This window comes from Fusarium proliferatum (genome assembly GCF_900067095.1).
Source record: "Fusarium proliferatum ET1 genome assembly, contig: FPRO_scaffold010, whole genome shotgun sequence".
NCBI lineage: Eukaryota > Fungi > Ascomycota > Sordariomycetes > Hypocreales > Nectriaceae > Fusarium > Fusarium proliferatum.
In genome coordinates, this window is record NW_022194799.1 from 546,341 (window position 1) to 562,711 (window position 16,371).

Here is a 16,371-nt window from a genome sequence, read left to right on the forward strand (position 1 = left end):
AAGTGCCCCAAGTTAGTTGCGCTACCCCTCCTTGAAAGGATGTCAATTTCAAGTCTATCACGCCATTCCTGACATTTACAATGACACATGATTGGCAAATTCATCATGAGCTCCCCTCCACAGTCATCGAAACGTGTATCTCAACGCCAGCCCAAGGCCTGTCAGGAATGTACGCGACGTAAAACACGATGCGACAAGGCTATTCCCTGCGGGCGCTGCGTCCGTCTCTCCAAACCTTGCTCTCGCGAGGTTGTTCGTGTCAGCAAAATTGAGAGAAACCATCGGTCGGAACTCACATTCCTACATAAACTGTCTGAGAGCCTGAAGACGTCCGGAGACGTCGAAAGTGCCTTGGCCACTATTCGTGAGCGCAGGTCACTGTTGCTACAGGGAGCTAGCCCCTCGACGATCGACAACAGCCCGACATCTTCGTCAGCACGCATCGAGCATGATGGGCTGCCGCGTGATGAAGTTTCCAGTAGTGCTATTTCTCCGGAGGCATTACCAGAGTCTATGCAGCCACTTGGCGAGGGTACCTGGGAGCACGATACTGACATTACGCCAGATTCTCCACTGACTCAGAGCAGAGAATCCAGGAGACACCAACATGCCGTTGACTTTCTGAGAATCGAATTGCTAGCCTGGGGCAGAAGTGGGGGAAGCTGCTTTCCTCATATCGACTGCCAATGCCGCTCCGTGAGGCCATACCCTGAGATCGCCAGCATCACAGCCAACCCCCATTGGTCAGGGTACAGATATGTCCGACCTAACCTAGCCCTAAAGCCGAGTTCCCTAACAAATGAACTGGCAAGATCACTAGTAGGCTTTCATTTGGGCAATATCCTTTGGCATCACAATGTGTTCCACGCTCCCACGTTCCTGTCGCAATGTGAACACTTTTGGACAACTGGAACTGTCATGCATTCGCTTTGGCTTTCACTTTACTATGCTGTGACTGCAGTAAGTCTGACCTCAAATGCCCAGCGCAGGAGCATCACTAACTGTTATCTCTGAAAGGTCTCGGCATGGACAGCTCTCAATTGCGTTGGTTTATGGACTGGCCCAACGTTTGATCGTGATCTGCCACTGCAGCTGTTTCGTGCCATGGTCGACCAACTATATCAGGAAGACTTTGCCGAAAACCACTCAAGTACGTTGGTATAGAAGCCCCTGGGGCCTCTTGTGAGGCCATTACTTTTAGCTTCCGGAACGGTGAATTCTAAATATCTTACAGTATTTTCGATACAGGCCATCGTACTGTCCACACGCGTGGCACATAATCTTGGCCGCAGCGACTGGAATGCTACGCTTCTTGGAGCTGCCATACGTATGGCGCATTGCATGGGCCTTCACAACATACGAAATACAACCGAGAACCCTTCAGCTGCCACGGCAGAAGGTTGGTTTCAATGCATCGAGACAGAGGTTGGCCGGCGATGCTGGAATCAACTCGTCATCCAAGACTATTTCCAGGTTCCATTTACAGAAACCTACGGTAAGGCTAGATCCCCTACTTGCGGGTTACCATTGAGAATTAATCTGAACTCTTAGCTATTAATCCATCTCAATTCACCACAGAGCTACCAATAAATTGCCACGACGAAGACATGATCTTCCAGAATGACACAGCGTTGACCATCAATAGCTATCCACGGGTATTGGTTCGGATGGCCCTACTTATGCCACAACTTCTTGACTCTCTAAGTTCCACTCTGCCTCGGCGTTCTTTGGCTGAGACCTATAAACTCGTCGCATCCAGCTACTCTGCACTCCGTGATATTGTACGGCATCTGCCACCATACTTCACGCAGACCCCTCCGCCAGAAAGTGGCACTGGCGAATACATGCCCGCATGGCTGCCTTTTGCTAGACGTAGTCTCGCTCTAAGCGCCGCTGACAAGGTCATGATTCACCGTCCGGTTCTATATCATGCTTTCCAAGTGCCAGCACTAACAAAGGCCCGAAAGTCATGCGTGGCAGCGGCGAAGACGATATTCAAGGAATACGAGTCTATTTCACAAGAGGGGGTTATTCCAATTTGGACACACTCGGCATTCTGCGTCACGGCTACCATCGTCATTGGGTTGGAGCTGTTATTCCGCGAAGCTCACACAGACGACGAGGCGAGCTCTTTGCGCTCCATTATGAACCGTACCGCTCAAAGTCTCCGGAGCAGAAAAAGTGATATCATCGCCGCTCGGTGTGCTGCTTTGATAGAAACTATCCTGCTGGTAGAAGAGGAACTCGTTGTCAGCCTTATGCGCCTATCCTTTGATGGAATCACAGCGCAACTGCCTTCGGCGCAGATCGGTATAATAAACAGGATGGTAGGAGGGAACGAAATCATGGCCAAGTTTCTGGCTTATCGACCTAGCAATATTGACTTTGGCAGTGCGCAAAGTGAGTCATGGTACACGGATAACAACTTTGTGATGGACCTTTTACAAGAAGACCAGTTTATTACAAATATGGATGAAAACGGGTTTATTTACCCAAACGATGGCGACTTTGCGTTTATGTATGCCACCTGAATAGTTAGCGAATAGAGTCGAGAGACTTGGCTTGAATGATATGTTGGAATTCTGCCTCTATGAAACATTCGTATACTTCTCTACACACTGGTCTACCTCCAACATAAGCTCTGACTTGCGCTTCTTGCCAAACCAGCTTCCGTGGATTGAGTTCTCCGCGATAGTTTTCCATTCCGATATGCTAAATTCGAACGCATCCTGAACTGCACAGTAGTTATTCAGAATGTAACCTTGAAAATAGGCTGGATCATCGCTATTGAGACTGAAACGAACCCCAGACTTGATGAATTCCCTCAACGGTAGCTGACCTACGTCCTGCATTACCTGAAGACAGACATTGCTCAGAGGGCAGATTGTCAAAAGAACACCCTCGGTCACGGCCCGACGCATGAGAGCTTCATCTTCGATAAGTCGAATGCCGTGATCGATACGCTCAGCGTGTAGTCCGTCAAGAGCACCGCTAATGTATGTAGGGTCACCCTCTTCGCCTCCATGAGCCGTGCGGTGAACACCCAACTTTTCGGCCTCAAGAAATATCTCGGCAAATAGCTCCGGGTGAAACCCAACTTCAGACGAGTCCAACCCGAGACCAGATATAACAGGCTCCCCGTTCGAGCTGGCGCTTGGCCTGAAGCACTGAAGTTCCACAGCTGTTCTCATCGTCTCGGCTGCTGAACTGACTGGCAAATGTCTCAAGAAACACATGATGAGGCGGGTCGTAATGCCAAGTTCACCCTCAGCCCTATCGCACGCAGCGCGGAAACCAGAAACCACCGTCTTGAATGGCACACCACGACTTGTGTGCGATTGAGGGTCAAAGAAAACCTCAGCGTGTCGGACGCCATCACGATGGGCTGCTGTGAAATACTCCCAGCCCAGCATCTCGAAATCGTCCTGGGTTAAGAGTGCAGCCATGGCGCGGTAGTGGCATTGAAGAAAGTCCTCGAGATTGTCAAAGTGCTCATATCGTTTGGCGAGGGCTTCCGGAGACGCATAGGAGGGATCGTCTCTAGGGAGCGTGATTCCGTTCTTGGCTGCCAGTTTGAAGAGAAGAGCTGGTGTGAGACAGCCCTCAAGATGGAGGTGATGCTCGCATTTAGGCAGCTCTGTGAGGAATGAGTGGAGGTTGGATGATTTGCACATGATTGCGAATTAGACAGTAACGTAACGATCAAGGCCGTTTAGTCAGGCATTAACCTTACGAAATATTGCGCGCTTCAGTCGTGCGGTGATATCAATACTAATACGAAAGAACTATTAGAATCAGATTTTCTCGTTAGACTTGACAGTGAAGTGGAAAGGTAGCGGCAATGTCCGATCATGTCGTGATGGCGCTGGCGCGTTTTGCGGCGGGTGAGCTCTGAACTCGTCCGCCCCGAATATGCGAGCCCACGATCGACGTGCACTTCCGGAGGCTCGTCGACTCTGCCATTGATACGACAGTCGAATTTGTGCAAATTATGCTAGTTGTGAGTGATTTAATTTAGGTACTTAATGCATTGCGCTGAAACGGTGAGTTCGCTCTATTGCGGCCGTTCGATGTTTTCGTAATCACGACTAGCCTGTCGAGTCTTTCGCGGTTTGCAAGCCCTACCTCTTCATAACGGCCGATTTCTCGCTCACGTGGTCAAGATCAGTAAGCTTGCAAGTAATTGTCTTGTGCTTTCCAGAAAATACAGGCTCTCTTCCATTCGACCTTTCCATCATCAGCCCCTTCTAGGCTATCAACATCATGGCAACTTCAGGCGAACAGAGAGAGCATGACGAGAACCACTTCTTCCCCAATGAAGATACCCCCTTACTTAGAGACCAGGATATCTCAACTGTGAGTACCGCGGGAGCTGAAGAATCGCTAATTGCTGTGTCCCTTTGGCAAAAGCCGAAGTACTTCATTCTGATAGAGACTGGTGAGTCATCTTGATTACTGACATCTCTTCGTAATTTGTTGAACCCTGAAGTTACTGATCTAACATGCAATTTCAGCCATTTTTACCAATGTCTTCCTCGCAGGTTTTGATGGAACAGTAACTGCTTCTACCTATGCTGTGATCAGCTCCGACCTACAGCAATCCAACCTCGCCTCATGGATAACTACATCATACCTCTTGACAAGTACGGCCATCCAACCACTTTACGGGCGTTTCTCGGATATTTTCGGTCGGCGCGCATGTCTTCTGATGGCGACGGCTGTGTTTGGTCTTGGGTGTTTGGGATGCGCTTGCAGCACCGATATGACCACTCTCATTATGATGAGGGCTTTGGCAGGACTCGGTGGCGGAGGATTGATGACTATGAGTAAGTTTATATGCCTTGGCTCTTATATTGAGACTTGCTCTGCTGTGGGGTGCATGTGGCTAAGAAGTGTCATTGCTTAAAAACAGCAACAATCATCAATACAGACCTCATTCCCAAGAAGCAGCGAGGCATCTACCAAGCTTTCCAGAATATCCTCCATGGCTCAGGCGCTATATGCGGTACAGCCCTCGGCGGTGTGCTTTCTGACACAATCGGATGGCGCATCTGTTTCCTTGGACAAGTTCCCGTGGCCTTGGCTGGCCTGTGCCTTGCGGCAAAGGTGGTGAAGACAGAGGATGGACAGAGAGCGGATGTTGCAATTTTTTGGAACCAAACCACAAGCCAGCTGGATCTCTTGGGGGCAGCCCTTCTTTTTGCTGGTCTTGTACTGCTTCTAGCTGCCTTGACACTGGTTGTTGAGCGATCCTGGGATGATTGGCTGGTAATCATGTTGTTTGCGGTAGGTGTTGTTCTTCTGATGGCATTCATTGTACAGGAATATCGGTGCAAAGGTCTGCCAATCCTCCCGTTGGATATGATGAATGGCTATGAGAGGGTTGGGCTGTTGATCAGTAATATCTCGCTTGGCATAACAGCTTACGGTGTAAGTGTGATTTCTTCCTTAGCACCACAACATCTTTGCCAAGACAAACCTACGAAAGCTTCTAGCTGACTGAATCTGGGGTCATCCTCTAGATTTTGTTCCTCATGCCGTTCTTCTTCCAAACAGTCTTACTGGATAGAGCTTCTTCAGCAGGCCTCCGACTCGTCCCACCGTCCCTGGGCACACCCATTGGCGGACTCATAACGGGCATTGTGATGCGTCACGGTGGAGACCACCTGACATTTCTCACGCGTCTTGGACTTACTGCGATGCTCCTTTCAAATATCTTGTTGTTGATACTAGGTCTTCATGAGAAAGATTGGAAGTAGTCGGCCTACCTTACTTTGGGTAACTTTGCTCAGGGCATGGTTTACCCTAGCATATTATTTGGGTTTATCCGTACCACTGAAGAGTCAGGTAAGTTGAAGACGAATATGGCAGCTTTGTTCGCGGCTCTTTTGATTCAAGGTATGGCTAATGCTCGACACATTGTGTAACAGAACATGCCGTCGCCACATCATTAGTCTATCTTACCCGCTCCCTTGGTACTGTTTGTGGAGTGTCTTCCGTTGCAACTATAGTACAAGGCTCTATCGCCCAGAAACTGGAGGTGGCCTTTGGCGATCTACCTGGCGGCCCACAGGTATGTTACCTTTCATTCCGGACTTCCTCTAAACTTCAGGGTTATTGTTCACAGCCTAACGCTTACTCTTGGCTCTCAAGAAGTTGCTGAAATCGATATCGGAGATTCGAGACCTGGAGCCGGAGTTGAGAAACATCGCTATCAAGGTGTACTATAACTCTTGTCGGCATGGACTGTTGTTTTTGTTCCTGGTAAACACTATAGCGCTGTGCTCTACCATTCTGATACCAATGAAGCACACTTTGCCTAAGAATAAAAGGTGAGCGGGAGCTAAATAATGATCCGTCAGGTTTTTGGGGAAGGGGAGTGGTGTGCAGAATTATGCTCATCAGTATAAAGTAGACACTGTAGCTAGGTCAAGGAGCAAAGTTTCGAAAAAGCTTGCAATTTCGTTTCCAATAGAACGCCTCATTTTATCAACGAGTTCCACTTCCGTGTCATGTTTTGATGAAAAATTCGCGTTTATTGTCATTGTGTCGACAACTTGGATGTTTTGTCGCGGGATATTCAATAGGCACTATACGAATACAGATCGAATTAAGTAAAGGCTTGGCTCCTGTCGATCCTCGCAGCCATTATTTACAGCATCTTGGCCTCTCCAGTACCCGCTTATACAGACTAGCTAGAGTGCAATAATCTGATCTCACAGGTCCGCATTCAACGTTACCTGCTTCTGAGGCTTTGTTGACTCAACGGCCTCCGGTTCTAGCCAGTAAGCCAGCTCGGTGCGTATACTCTTAGAAGCCTGCAGAACTTGCCCGTCTGCACCCAAGGCTTCGACAAAGACTGGACCCATAGAGGAAGAGGCCTTGGTCAGCTTGATTACTGTTTCAAAGCCAGACTTTGGGTGGGTTTGCGTCTTTCTAATCGTTACCCAACCAATTCGCTCGCTCCAAGACACTCTCCAGGCTACCGTGTGTGTATCACCGTTCCAACTCACATAAGCATTCACTTCCCCGGCCTCACCCTCCTCAGCAAGCACCACCAACGTCTCTGGTGAGTAGCCTGTCCAGTTATAGCGGAACGCGCGATAATTTTGAAGTTTATCCTGCAGTAAGCCACTATCGAGGAACGCATGAAAGACAGACTCGCCGTTGGAAGAGTACTCGGTGATCTGACCTTCAGAGCCCCAATTGATCAAAGCATTCCCATTTGGCAAAGTCTGCAAAGACCCTTGTGATTTTGAGAGTATAGGACCCTGTGGCGGGAGGAAGGCGAGCTCAAGAGTAGCAGTGTGTGCAGCATGGTCAAGCTTGATATATTTGCCACGCGAGTATGGATATAGGTGAACCTCCTTGTCGCCACCACCAGCCGATTCCGACCCATAAACGGAGTTGTCGAAGAGCGAAATGATTTCAGTTGACTCCCCTGACCCGCCCTTTAGATAGCGTGCGTGATGCTGAAAGCCAAAGGTAACGTTATCACCAAGGGTAAAGTCGGAGAAACGCCCCCCGAGGCGCCATATAATGGACCCATCAGTGCCATTGATCTTGTAGATAGTCGAGGCGTGTCTGGCCGAGAGCAGGTAATGACCATCGTCTCCTTTGGTAATGGAATTTATGTGGAAATAGTCCCATGCCGTGGAGCTGTTGTGGCCGATTCCAGCCTGTCCCAAAGGCAGTGGTAGTGCTGTTTCGTCGGGTGAAACGTGATCTAAGCTTGCCCACTCAAACAGGACCTCTCCAGACTCGATATCCATTTCCTGGAAGCGGGCATCAACGATCCAAGTCTGCTTATCAGTACCACCGTAGCGCCTCAGATTCTTCTGCACAGGTTGGTAAATCTGAAAGAGAGCCGTAGTTTCGTTGAGGACTATGAACTCATGTTTATCCGAGAGCATATGGTTTCCAGCGCGAAGCTCACGAATATTCTGATAGTTTTGGTCGAGAAAGGTATGATGACCGTGGCCGTGCCCGTGCAAGCTGTTGTGAGCTCCCTCAAAGGAGAAAAGTACTGGCTGGCCCTTCCACCGAGCGGCTTGAAAGTTGCCAGCCCAAAATAAGAGCATTGCATCAATGGATAGCTTCAAGGCTCTCTCTTAAGGACCCTGTTCACTCTACAGTTCATCTCGATGTTCTCGTCGTTCAGCTCCTTCCTTTGGCGTGAGCAAACACCCCCCAGCTTTCTATTTCCTCTTCCTCCTCTGTCATCCATGTTCAGGAAGGAGCCTATCTTGGCCTCTGTCAACAAAACAAATCGTACCCTTGCCAGGATCTCATTCGGCATTTCTTCTTTTTCATCATCATTGCTTCGGAATACAAACCACAGAATTATTGCATCTTATTAACGCTCCCATGGCGCCTCTCAACCACCCCAGATATCCCCCTATCACGAACCCCCCAAGCTACTTGGAATGTCCCTTTCACAAATACGATAGCATCAAGTTCCACTCATGTGCCAACCGACCACTCAGCACGTTGTCGGAGTGGTTGGAACATCTCATATCGGAACACAGGGCCGCCCACGCCGACCAGGTTCCTTGGACTTGCCCAATATGCCGTCAAGAAATCAACGAGGATAGACTGAATACCCAACATAACCACCCACAATGCGTCAAAACTCGTGCAGGAGAATCCGGTATTCTGCTTAATTTCGAGATGGCTAAGTGCCTGGGGAACACTAAGGGTCAAAGTCCCGAGACAGTATGGTACAAACTTTAGGAATTCTTATACCCAAACATGGAAAGGCCAAGGACACACCTTGTGGAGATCGCGATTCCTTATCTTGAAGCAAAGACTCGAACCGCCTGGCTGGATTTGGTGCAAGCTGGTAGTCAGGGTGTTGTTCTTGAAACCATATACGCGACTTACAAGAGTAGTGGTGAAGACGGACCTGGAACCTCGCAACAGGACGTCTCAAGGCCAGCGCCAGCACCACATCCCAATACACAGTTCTGCTCTGGCGAATATCAAGGTCAACAAGATACGAATTCCCAGCAAATACCACAACAGGACCCCAGCCTGCAGTCCCCTCAAAATGAGACTCAGTCTCATCAGCAGCGCGTACAACCTCAGCAGGCTATGCCACGAGCTGCTCATTCTCACATCGCTGCTTTCGGAAAGCAACATGTTACTGGGCATGCACCACAACTGCAGCTCCCCCGTCCACAGCTCCCTGGTCATGGAACTCTAGGTCACCCGAAACTTTCCAATGACTCGCCTGAACCTAGTATGACGCCTATAGAGCGTCTTGGCACACCGGTGAGCTCGATAGGCCAGCAGAGTTTCGATACTCCCCAGTTTCAACCTGAAGAATATACTCCGGGGAATGAATTTAGCATGTCCCTCGATTCGCCATTGGGCTCTGTTAGCTCTGATGTCGCAGGAATACAGGAAGAATGTGTGGCATAGCACCCCGATTCGCCTCATGTCTCTGTTAGCTCTGAAGCTCTAAGAATACAGGAAGAAGATATAGCAGAGAACCTCGATTCGCTTTTTGGGTCTGTTAGCTCTGAGAATTCAGGAATGCAGGAAGAGCATGTGGCAGAGGAGCCTCGGCGCGAGGAAAATACGGCGGAGGACCTGATGGATTTGCTTAACAGTTCAAAACAGTAGCCCCTTACGGGGGTCCTAGGTTATCCAGGTTACAATCCAGCGTCTCCTGTCCATGATAGCAACGATTCAGTCGATGAAATAGATAGCGAATAAGAAGATATACTGTTATTGATCTGACGGGCTCTTCGCCTGGTTCAGGCTCAAGAGGGAGTAAGTTTGTGAATTAGAGCTAGAACTCGGGGGTTTCTTAGCATATTATCAGCCGCCAGTATTATTACAATACGAAACAGTTCCCTCACTTGGATTACACGATTGCACATTAGTGACTAACATGACAGAGAATATGAGGCCATTCTCAACGACTCTGCAATTTGGATCAGGCGATAAACAAGACACGTTTATTATAAACTAAAACTTCCAGCAACAGGATGCGCTTTCAGCTGGCCATTCCCCATGCAATGATGCCAATCAGTTTTCGCGACTCCATGAAGGCATCACTTTGTAGAAACAGTGTTGAGCTCGTTGAAGGAAAGCTCGGGCTGCTTATCATGATCGAGCAGCATAGCTGGATCAAAGATACAAAAGATCAGAATGGCAACTGCAATGCAAACACCATCAAGACCAATAAAGTATCCCTCAGTCTTCATCAACTTCCCATTCCAACCCTCAAGGAGTTCGACCGTTCGGTAGATGCATCGGATGTAGACAAACACGACGGACATTATGGTGGCGTAGATGACGAAGCGTTGACCCTTGGCGAGTTCAAGACCTCGTGTTCTCAAGACAAAAATTGCAAAGAGAATGCAAAAGCCAGTCATGCTGACGAGTTGGAAGATGATACCAGCGACCATAAGGTTGGCACCTGGCTTCGTGTCTTTGCCCTTGTTGGCTGCCCCTGAGGCAAGACCGCCACCGCCGGCCTGGATCAGAAGAGCCAGGACATCAACGACGAGGAAGATCCAGAGGTAAAGCTTGGGCTTGATAACAGAGTATTGAGGTCCGACAGCTTTGATGAGATATCCCAGCGTGACGTAGATGGCGGCAGCGACAAAGATGGGAGCGACGACGAGGGTAGTGATCTGAAGGAGGAAAGCAATCTTGTTGTATACGCATTTCGACGACCACGTTCGACCAATCCAGCCGATGAGTTCGATGTACGACGAAATGGTTAGCAGGTACGAAGTGGCTTTGCGCTTCTGGAACGATCGAACGATGTGATAAATCCCCGTAGCGGCAAAGATGAGACAAAAGACGATTCCAGCTGCTAGGCTGGGCACATAACCGTAGGCATTCTTAAGGCCTGGAATAAGGTCTTTACAACCGTTTAGAAGATCGCCTCGAGCGTAGGAGCCATCTGCTATCGACATTATGGCTTGGATGAAGAGTGAAGAATACGACAAAGCTGACGGTCTGAAGAAGAGCGAAAACTAGAGCCCCAGAGTCGGCCAGAATGAAGGGAAGGGCGCTGCGGAGACGGATCTGCAACAGTCCCCAGGACCAACAAGTCCCTCAGAGCTTGTGCTATTTTCCGAGTCATTCGCTGACCCAACACCGAGTCGTGTTTTATCCGCTTAGATTGCAAGCATGGAGCCTGCTATCGGGGCTGACAGGGATAGGGTGCGACGTTAGATCTTACGGTGTGGGAATAAGTATGGGGACGACATCCTTGCTACGACCACGTAAAAAGTGGCAGAGATTAGCTTTCTGACATGTCGCTGACCCCCTTGTTGGCTGTGTCACTGAGAAGCTGGGCGCCAGCAAATGCCGGCTTGTGAGACATTTCTCGTCATGCAGTCTTGGCTTTGCTGTGCAGATGAATACGAGAATTATACTTTGCTACCTGATGTGCAGGGCAGAACCCCTTGATAAAGCTCAAGGAACTAATAAGACTCTATTCACACGCTCCCTGATCTATGTTCACCAGCCCTGGACTTCCTCCACACAGACCTTCAGTCCCTTACTAGGCTTCGCCACAATCCCATCCGTGATATCCCGTACCTCGTAGTCCTTGTCAATGTCAAACTTGTATCTCCCTACCAACGCGCACGTGAGAGCCATGAGCTCAGCCAGTGAGAACTTCTGACCAATACAGCCTCGAGGACCGTGTAGAAATGTCAGGAATGCGTAATTGCTCTTTGAACCGCCTGAGTTGGCTTGGCCAGGTGCCATCCATCGCTCAGGGTTGAAGTCGTCTGCATCAGGGCCCCAGAGTTTGTGGGCTCTGTTGATGGCCCATTGACATAGAATGACCATTGTTCCTTTGGGGACGAATATTCCGAGGATTTGAGTGTCTTTGAGGGCATCGCGGACAGTGAAGGGGATGGGTGCGTAGAGCCTGAGTGATTCTTGGCAGACTGCATGGAGATAAGAGAGACTGTCAAGTTTCTTAGCGTCAACGTCGTCAGTTAGTCCATCGACATTGTGCCGAATCTCCTCTCTAAGACGATCCTGAATGTCATGGTTCTTGGCCAGAAGAAAGATTGTCCAAGTCAGCGCTGCAGCACTGGTCTCGTGCCCAGCTGCCAAAAAGGTCATCATAGTATCAACGAGTCCCTCGTCCGTAAAATGACCAGACTCAAGCGCCGTAGAGATGATATCAGGCGATAACTTCTCCTTGGCTGCCATCTGGACCTTCTTCGCATTGATAAGTCGTTGGGATGTCTCTCTCGCTGCCTTAGAAGCTGCCAAGACGCCCATGCTTCTCTGAAAGGGCAGGTAATCCGTGATAATAGAGGGAAGAACAAGCTGAAGAACCGTCAAGAGCTTGGCACCACGACTCTGCTTGACCATTGATCCATACATCTTCATGGTGTCTTCAATGCTGGGATCTGCAAGAGACTTGAACTCGTGACCCATGCCTGCAGAACCGATGATGTCCATAGAGGCTCGACTCGCCCAGTCGACAATGTCGATCTCTGAAGTTGACTCTTCTTTGAGTTCCTTTTCGATCCCGTGTACTAGCTCTTGTGCTTTGCTCCAGAAGACGGGATAGAGTTCCTTGATGTGACGGAAGCTAAATGCCGGCATCAAGTTCTTCCTTTGCATCTGAGGGTGTCAGCTTTGGTCTCATGCGAGACGGATAAGCCTACCTTGTGTACATCTCCCTCTGATAGGAGCAGTCCATAGCCCAAGATCTTACCGACCATTGCGCGGAGGAGATGAGGCTTGACATAGTCATAGCTGTTCTGGCCGAGCACCTCTTTGAGACCCTCAGGGCTTGTGACGACGAGTCTTTCTTGATTGAACAGATGTCTGCCAAGTCAGTATGAGTCTTCCATAAGAGAATCCACTCACTTGTATCTGATCAATCCATTGTTTTCAATTGTTCTTGACCAATGTCTGAACGGCAAGCCAGCAGGCTGACTGACAGACTCTGCCCAATGTCCATTGATAAAGCTCGCGCCCTGCCACAGTCAGTCATATTCTGATCCCTATCTTCTGCTACATACCTTTGGCTGTGGCAGGTGCCTCAAAGGACTAAAGAACCGATGGTATAGAAATACCAAGTAGAACGCCCAAACACCCAAGAACGCCAGCAAATACTTCCCCATATAAAACGGAGCATACCGAATAGAATAATTCTTGTCGTAGATTATTTGAGTGTAGATCGCAAAAGAAAGCGCACAAATGGCCCAGGGCCGGTAATATGACAGAAAAAGAGCAATTCGTGCCATTGTGAGAATGATGTGGATGAGGAGGAAATCTCACGGAGCTGGGTATTTTATGTGCAGGCTTACCCACTTGAGCTTTGTGCAGGGGCCTTTTTCGTGCACTCTCACTATTTGATTGGCTTACAGGCGCTTAAGAGCGTATCTTCAGTGGACACTGCACTAAATTGGGGAACGAGATCAAATTGACATCTTGATATTGCAAATCGTGTTCTATGGACTATGGTACACTAAGAGAATCCTCTCTTCCTAAATCGTAGCTTGACACCAACAGGCGGCATAACAGCTTCTGTAACCCATTGGCTCTCCGGCCGAACCCCATTGTGCTCAGGAAGCAGCTCAATATCAAACCGGCTCAAAACATGATACAATATCATCTTCATCTCAAAATCCACCAGAAACCGTCCTGGACAAGCATGTTTTCCGTGTCCAAAAGGAAGATACGTTGAAGAGGTCGATACAAATGACAACGTTGGATTAGCGTCTTTGCCATCGGGTCCAGTCCTCATATTGGAGAATCTGAAAGGGTAGAACTTGTCAGGGCTATCGTAGATATCAGGGTCCTGATGGACAGGATACGAGAGGATCGACAAGGTTGAGCCATTGGGTAGCGTATGACCATCTGGAGTCTTGAGACCACCTGGCGCAACAATCTTTCGAATCATAGCTCTGTTTCCAAAGCCATGTGTTCGCATTGATTCTCTCAGAATGCTGTCAGTTTGGATCATTTTAGAAACCGAGGATTTGTCAAAAACACCATTGCTCTCTGCAAGGACGTCTGCTATCTCCTTCCGAATAACTGCAATCGTGTTGAACTCGGCATCTGAGGCTGCGATGTTGATCAAAACATTACTGATAGCAACCGCAGTCTGATGGAAAGAGGCAAGGTTTGCAAGGCAAAGTCGATCAGAGATCTGAGACGGCGCAACTTGACTACCATGCTTGCTGATGGCATATCGCATCATCATCTGCAGATTGTCTGTCGGTTCTTCGCTCTTCTCATCAAGTCCAGGATTCAGTAGCCTTTTGGTTCTCCCCTCATAGAGAGGCTGAATATGCCTTTGAATCTTCCATCGTCTGTACCGTGTTGGCAAAGTAACAAGAAATCCAATCAGCGGTTTGAGAAGCGACGGAGTGTATATCAGCAATCCAGAGTTCAAGATGAACAAGTCTGCAAACGCAAGGGAATCTTTCAGATACTCCTTGTCGCGGCCTTGGAAATTAGCTAGCATTGAATAAAAGGATTAGGGACTCACAAAGGGGAAGGCCAACAGTGAACCGACTCGAGACCTGAGCGACAATCCACTTCATAGCCTCATAAACATCAACCTCATCACGAACCCCAGGCTTGATATACTCAGGAATTGCATACTGAAGCTCATCATCAACCGCAGCAGCCAGTATCTCAAGAAAACGGCCCATCTCCTTCTTGATGACGATACTCTGCCATGGATCTTGGATATAACTGGCATGTCCAGAGTTCCAGTCTCCCTTGTCGATTTCTCGAAACCCCTCAATTGGGCTGAGTACGGCATCTGGCTGTGAAGCGGCCCATTGGGTATGGTGATGTGCTAGATGGATTTCATCTTTGAAGCCCATGCTAGGCAACACGCAGGTTTTGCCATGTTTGGTGAACTGATTTGTTAGTAGTGTTCATTGCCTCTGGAGGAGACATACCGTCTGATAAGCTTCAAGAAAAAGCTGTCGGCAATCCGTGAGATAAGCCCAATGTAATTTGAAAGGCAAATATGAATCCCGCTTAAGTCTTTGAAGACTGGAGGACAGCTTCGGGGAACTTCTATACTGGGCCAGATAAACAACCGCCAAGAAGACGGCCACAAACAGATAAACCGCCATCACGATTGATGCTGAGAATACCTTCACGACAACGTCAAAACCGGAAAGAAAGCTTCCTACCCGAAGATGAGTACGTACTTCACCGTCAGCCCTAGCCGAAACATCGCTAGTTTAGTTTAAATTTAGCCAACGTTAGCTTCACCCTCAAAACAGTCGGCCACGCCACAACCGCATTCCCTGCTCCACCATGGGGCGTCTACAGTAATTATGCCTCTAGCTCTGCTCCATAGTAAGCTTCCATCAGACGCTGTGACATTCACGGCCAGCAAAAACATCTATAGATACTTGTTCCAATCTCATGCTGTGCAAGGAACATTCGGCCCACCATCACAATGTCAGCAACTTCAGACGTAAAGATCATAGTCGTACGTTTCTCCTCACCGTGGATGTCAATTACTAACGTCTCAGGCCGGTCTTCCGCGCACATCTACTACAAGTCTCAAGAAAGGTCTCGAGATTCTTGGTGTGACTCCTTGTTTTCACCTTGGAGATCCTCCTGCGCCAATCTCTCGCGTCAAAGAAAGTGCAAGAGTACTAGCGATCCAAGACCGCAATGAGAGACTCAAGGCGTTGAGGAAGCTGTATGATGGCTTCGAAGCTGTCTTTGAACCGCCTGCTAGCGCTCTTGTCGATGACATGCTGACAATCTACCCCAACGCAAAGGTACGAATCATCTTCTCTCAATTGAAGCTTACTTACAATTTTTAGGTCATCCTCTCCGTCCGCAAAAACCCGCAGGTCTGGCTCGCGTCTTACTACAGCCTGGGTATTGATCTCCGCTCAAAGTGGTACCGCATTCTAGGCTACTGGATCCCCGGCGTGATTCACTCCAGCGACCTTATCGTAGCCTGGTCGAAATACTACGCTGAGAAATTCAACCTCGAGCAAGTCCCCTCGGAGGAACTATACCATAAGCATAATCAATGGGTTCACGATATCGTGCCCGCTGGGCAATTGCTCGAGTATCAACCGAGTATGGGATGGGAGCCCCTGGCGCGATTTCTGGACAGGCCTGTTCCAGAGGGTCAGCCGTTCCCACGTGTCAACGAAGCTGCTTTTCTTAGAAACGTGAAGCGAGTCGCTATGGGTCTTGGATCGTTGGTCTGGCTGTGTTTGTTTGTTGGTCTGTATTACACAGGATCCTTCGCGTGGTCAGAGTTTGCGTCTGAAACTTGAGTCGAGTTGGTTGAATAGAAGAAAAAGAAACTGCGCCACGTACATGCTTCTCATTGCCGGCCGTCGTCTGAGCAGAGATTCGATTGGTCGCGTATATGCACCC

General features: G+C 48.9%; 9 protein-coding genes across 9 annotated transcripts; 4 read left to right on the forward strand and 5 right to left on the reverse strand.

Annotated features, from left to right (window-relative positions):
* Nucleotides 1-105: 105 nt before the first annotated feature.
* FPRO_11622 (uncharacterized protein) lies at nucleotides 106-2,531 on the forward strand (the record flags this gene model as incomplete). Its single annotated transcript, XM_031221118.1, has 4 exons — nucleotides 106-960; nucleotides 1,018-1,150; nucleotides 1,235-1,495; nucleotides 1,552-2,531. 4 exons carry the CDS (start codon nucleotides 106-108, stop codon nucleotides 2,529-2,531), a joined length of 2,229 nt encoding a protein of 742 aa, XP_031086709.1.
* Nucleotides 2,532-2,588: 57 nt separating this feature from the next.
* FPRO_11623 (putative adenosine deaminase) lies at nucleotides 2,589-3,674 on the reverse strand (the record flags this gene model as incomplete). Its single annotated transcript, XM_031221119.1, has 1 exon — nucleotides 2,589-3,674. The coding sequence occupies one exon, from the start codon at nucleotides 3,672-3,674 to the stop codon at nucleotides 2,589-2,591; it is 1,086 nt and encodes a 361-aa protein (XP_031086710.1).
* A 589-nt stretch (nucleotides 3,675-4,263) lies between these two features.
* On the forward strand, nucleotides 4,264-5,759 carry FPRO_11624 (uncharacterized protein; the record flags this gene model as incomplete). The annotated part of the gene is made up of 4 exons (XM_031221120.1): nucleotides 4,264-4,438; nucleotides 4,515-4,826; nucleotides 4,913-5,430; nucleotides 5,523-5,759. The coding sequence occupies 4 exons, from the start codon at nucleotides 4,264-4,266 to the stop codon at nucleotides 5,757-5,759; spliced, it is 1,242 nt and encodes a 413-aa protein (XP_031086711.1).
* Nucleotides 5,760-6,716: 957 nt separating this feature from the next.
* FPRO_11625 (uncharacterized protein) lies at nucleotides 6,717-8,081 on the reverse strand (the record flags this gene model as incomplete). Its single annotated transcript, XM_031221121.1, has 1 exon — nucleotides 6,717-8,081. The coding sequence occupies one exon, from the start codon at nucleotides 8,079-8,081 to the stop codon at nucleotides 6,717-6,719; it is 1,365 nt and encodes a 454-aa protein (XP_031086712.1).
* Nucleotides 8,082-8,751: 670 nt separating this feature from the next.
* Nucleotides 8,752-9,423, forward strand: FPRO_11626 (uncharacterized protein; the record flags this gene model as incomplete). Its single annotated transcript, XM_031221122.1, has 1 exon — nucleotides 8,752-9,423. The coding sequence occupies one exon, from the start codon at nucleotides 8,752-8,754 to the stop codon at nucleotides 9,421-9,423; it is 672 nt and encodes a 223-aa protein (XP_031086713.1).
* Nucleotides 9,424-10,061: 638 nt separating this feature from the next.
* FPRO_11627 (related to YER185w, Rta1p) lies at nucleotides 10,062-10,934 on the reverse strand (the record flags this gene model as incomplete). Its single annotated transcript, XM_031221123.1, has 1 exon — nucleotides 10,062-10,934. One exon carries the CDS (start codon nucleotides 10,932-10,934, stop codon nucleotides 10,062-10,064), a length of 873 nt encoding a protein of 290 aa, XP_031086714.1.
* Nucleotides 10,935-11,484: 550 nt separating this feature from the next.
* On the reverse strand, nucleotides 11,485-13,241 carry FPRO_11628 (uncharacterized protein; the record flags this gene model as incomplete). Its single annotated transcript, XM_031221124.1, has 4 exons — nucleotides 11,485-12,612; nucleotides 12,657-12,819; nucleotides 12,862-12,971; nucleotides 13,017-13,241. The coding sequence occupies 4 exons, from the start codon at nucleotides 13,239-13,241 to the stop codon at nucleotides 11,485-11,487; spliced, it is 1,626 nt and encodes a 541-aa protein (XP_031086715.1).
* A 224-nt stretch (nucleotides 13,242-13,465) lies between these two features.
* Nucleotides 13,466-15,092, reverse strand: FPRO_11629 (uncharacterized protein; the record flags this gene model as incomplete). Its single annotated transcript, XM_031221127.1, has 3 exons — nucleotides 13,466-14,448; nucleotides 14,492-14,870; nucleotides 14,913-15,092. The coding sequence occupies 3 exons, from the start codon at nucleotides 15,090-15,092 to the stop codon at nucleotides 13,466-13,468; spliced, it is 1,542 nt and encodes a 513-aa protein (XP_031086716.1).
* Nucleotides 15,093-15,424: 332 nt separating this feature from the next.
* On the forward strand, nucleotides 15,425-16,268 carry FPRO_11630 (uncharacterized protein; the record flags this gene model as incomplete). Its single annotated transcript, XM_031221128.1, has 3 exons — nucleotides 15,425-15,457; nucleotides 15,501-15,755; nucleotides 15,801-16,268. 3 exons carry the CDS (start codon nucleotides 15,425-15,427, stop codon nucleotides 16,266-16,268), a joined length of 756 nt encoding a protein of 251 aa, XP_031086717.1.
* Nucleotides 16,269-16,371: the final 103 nt, after the last annotated feature.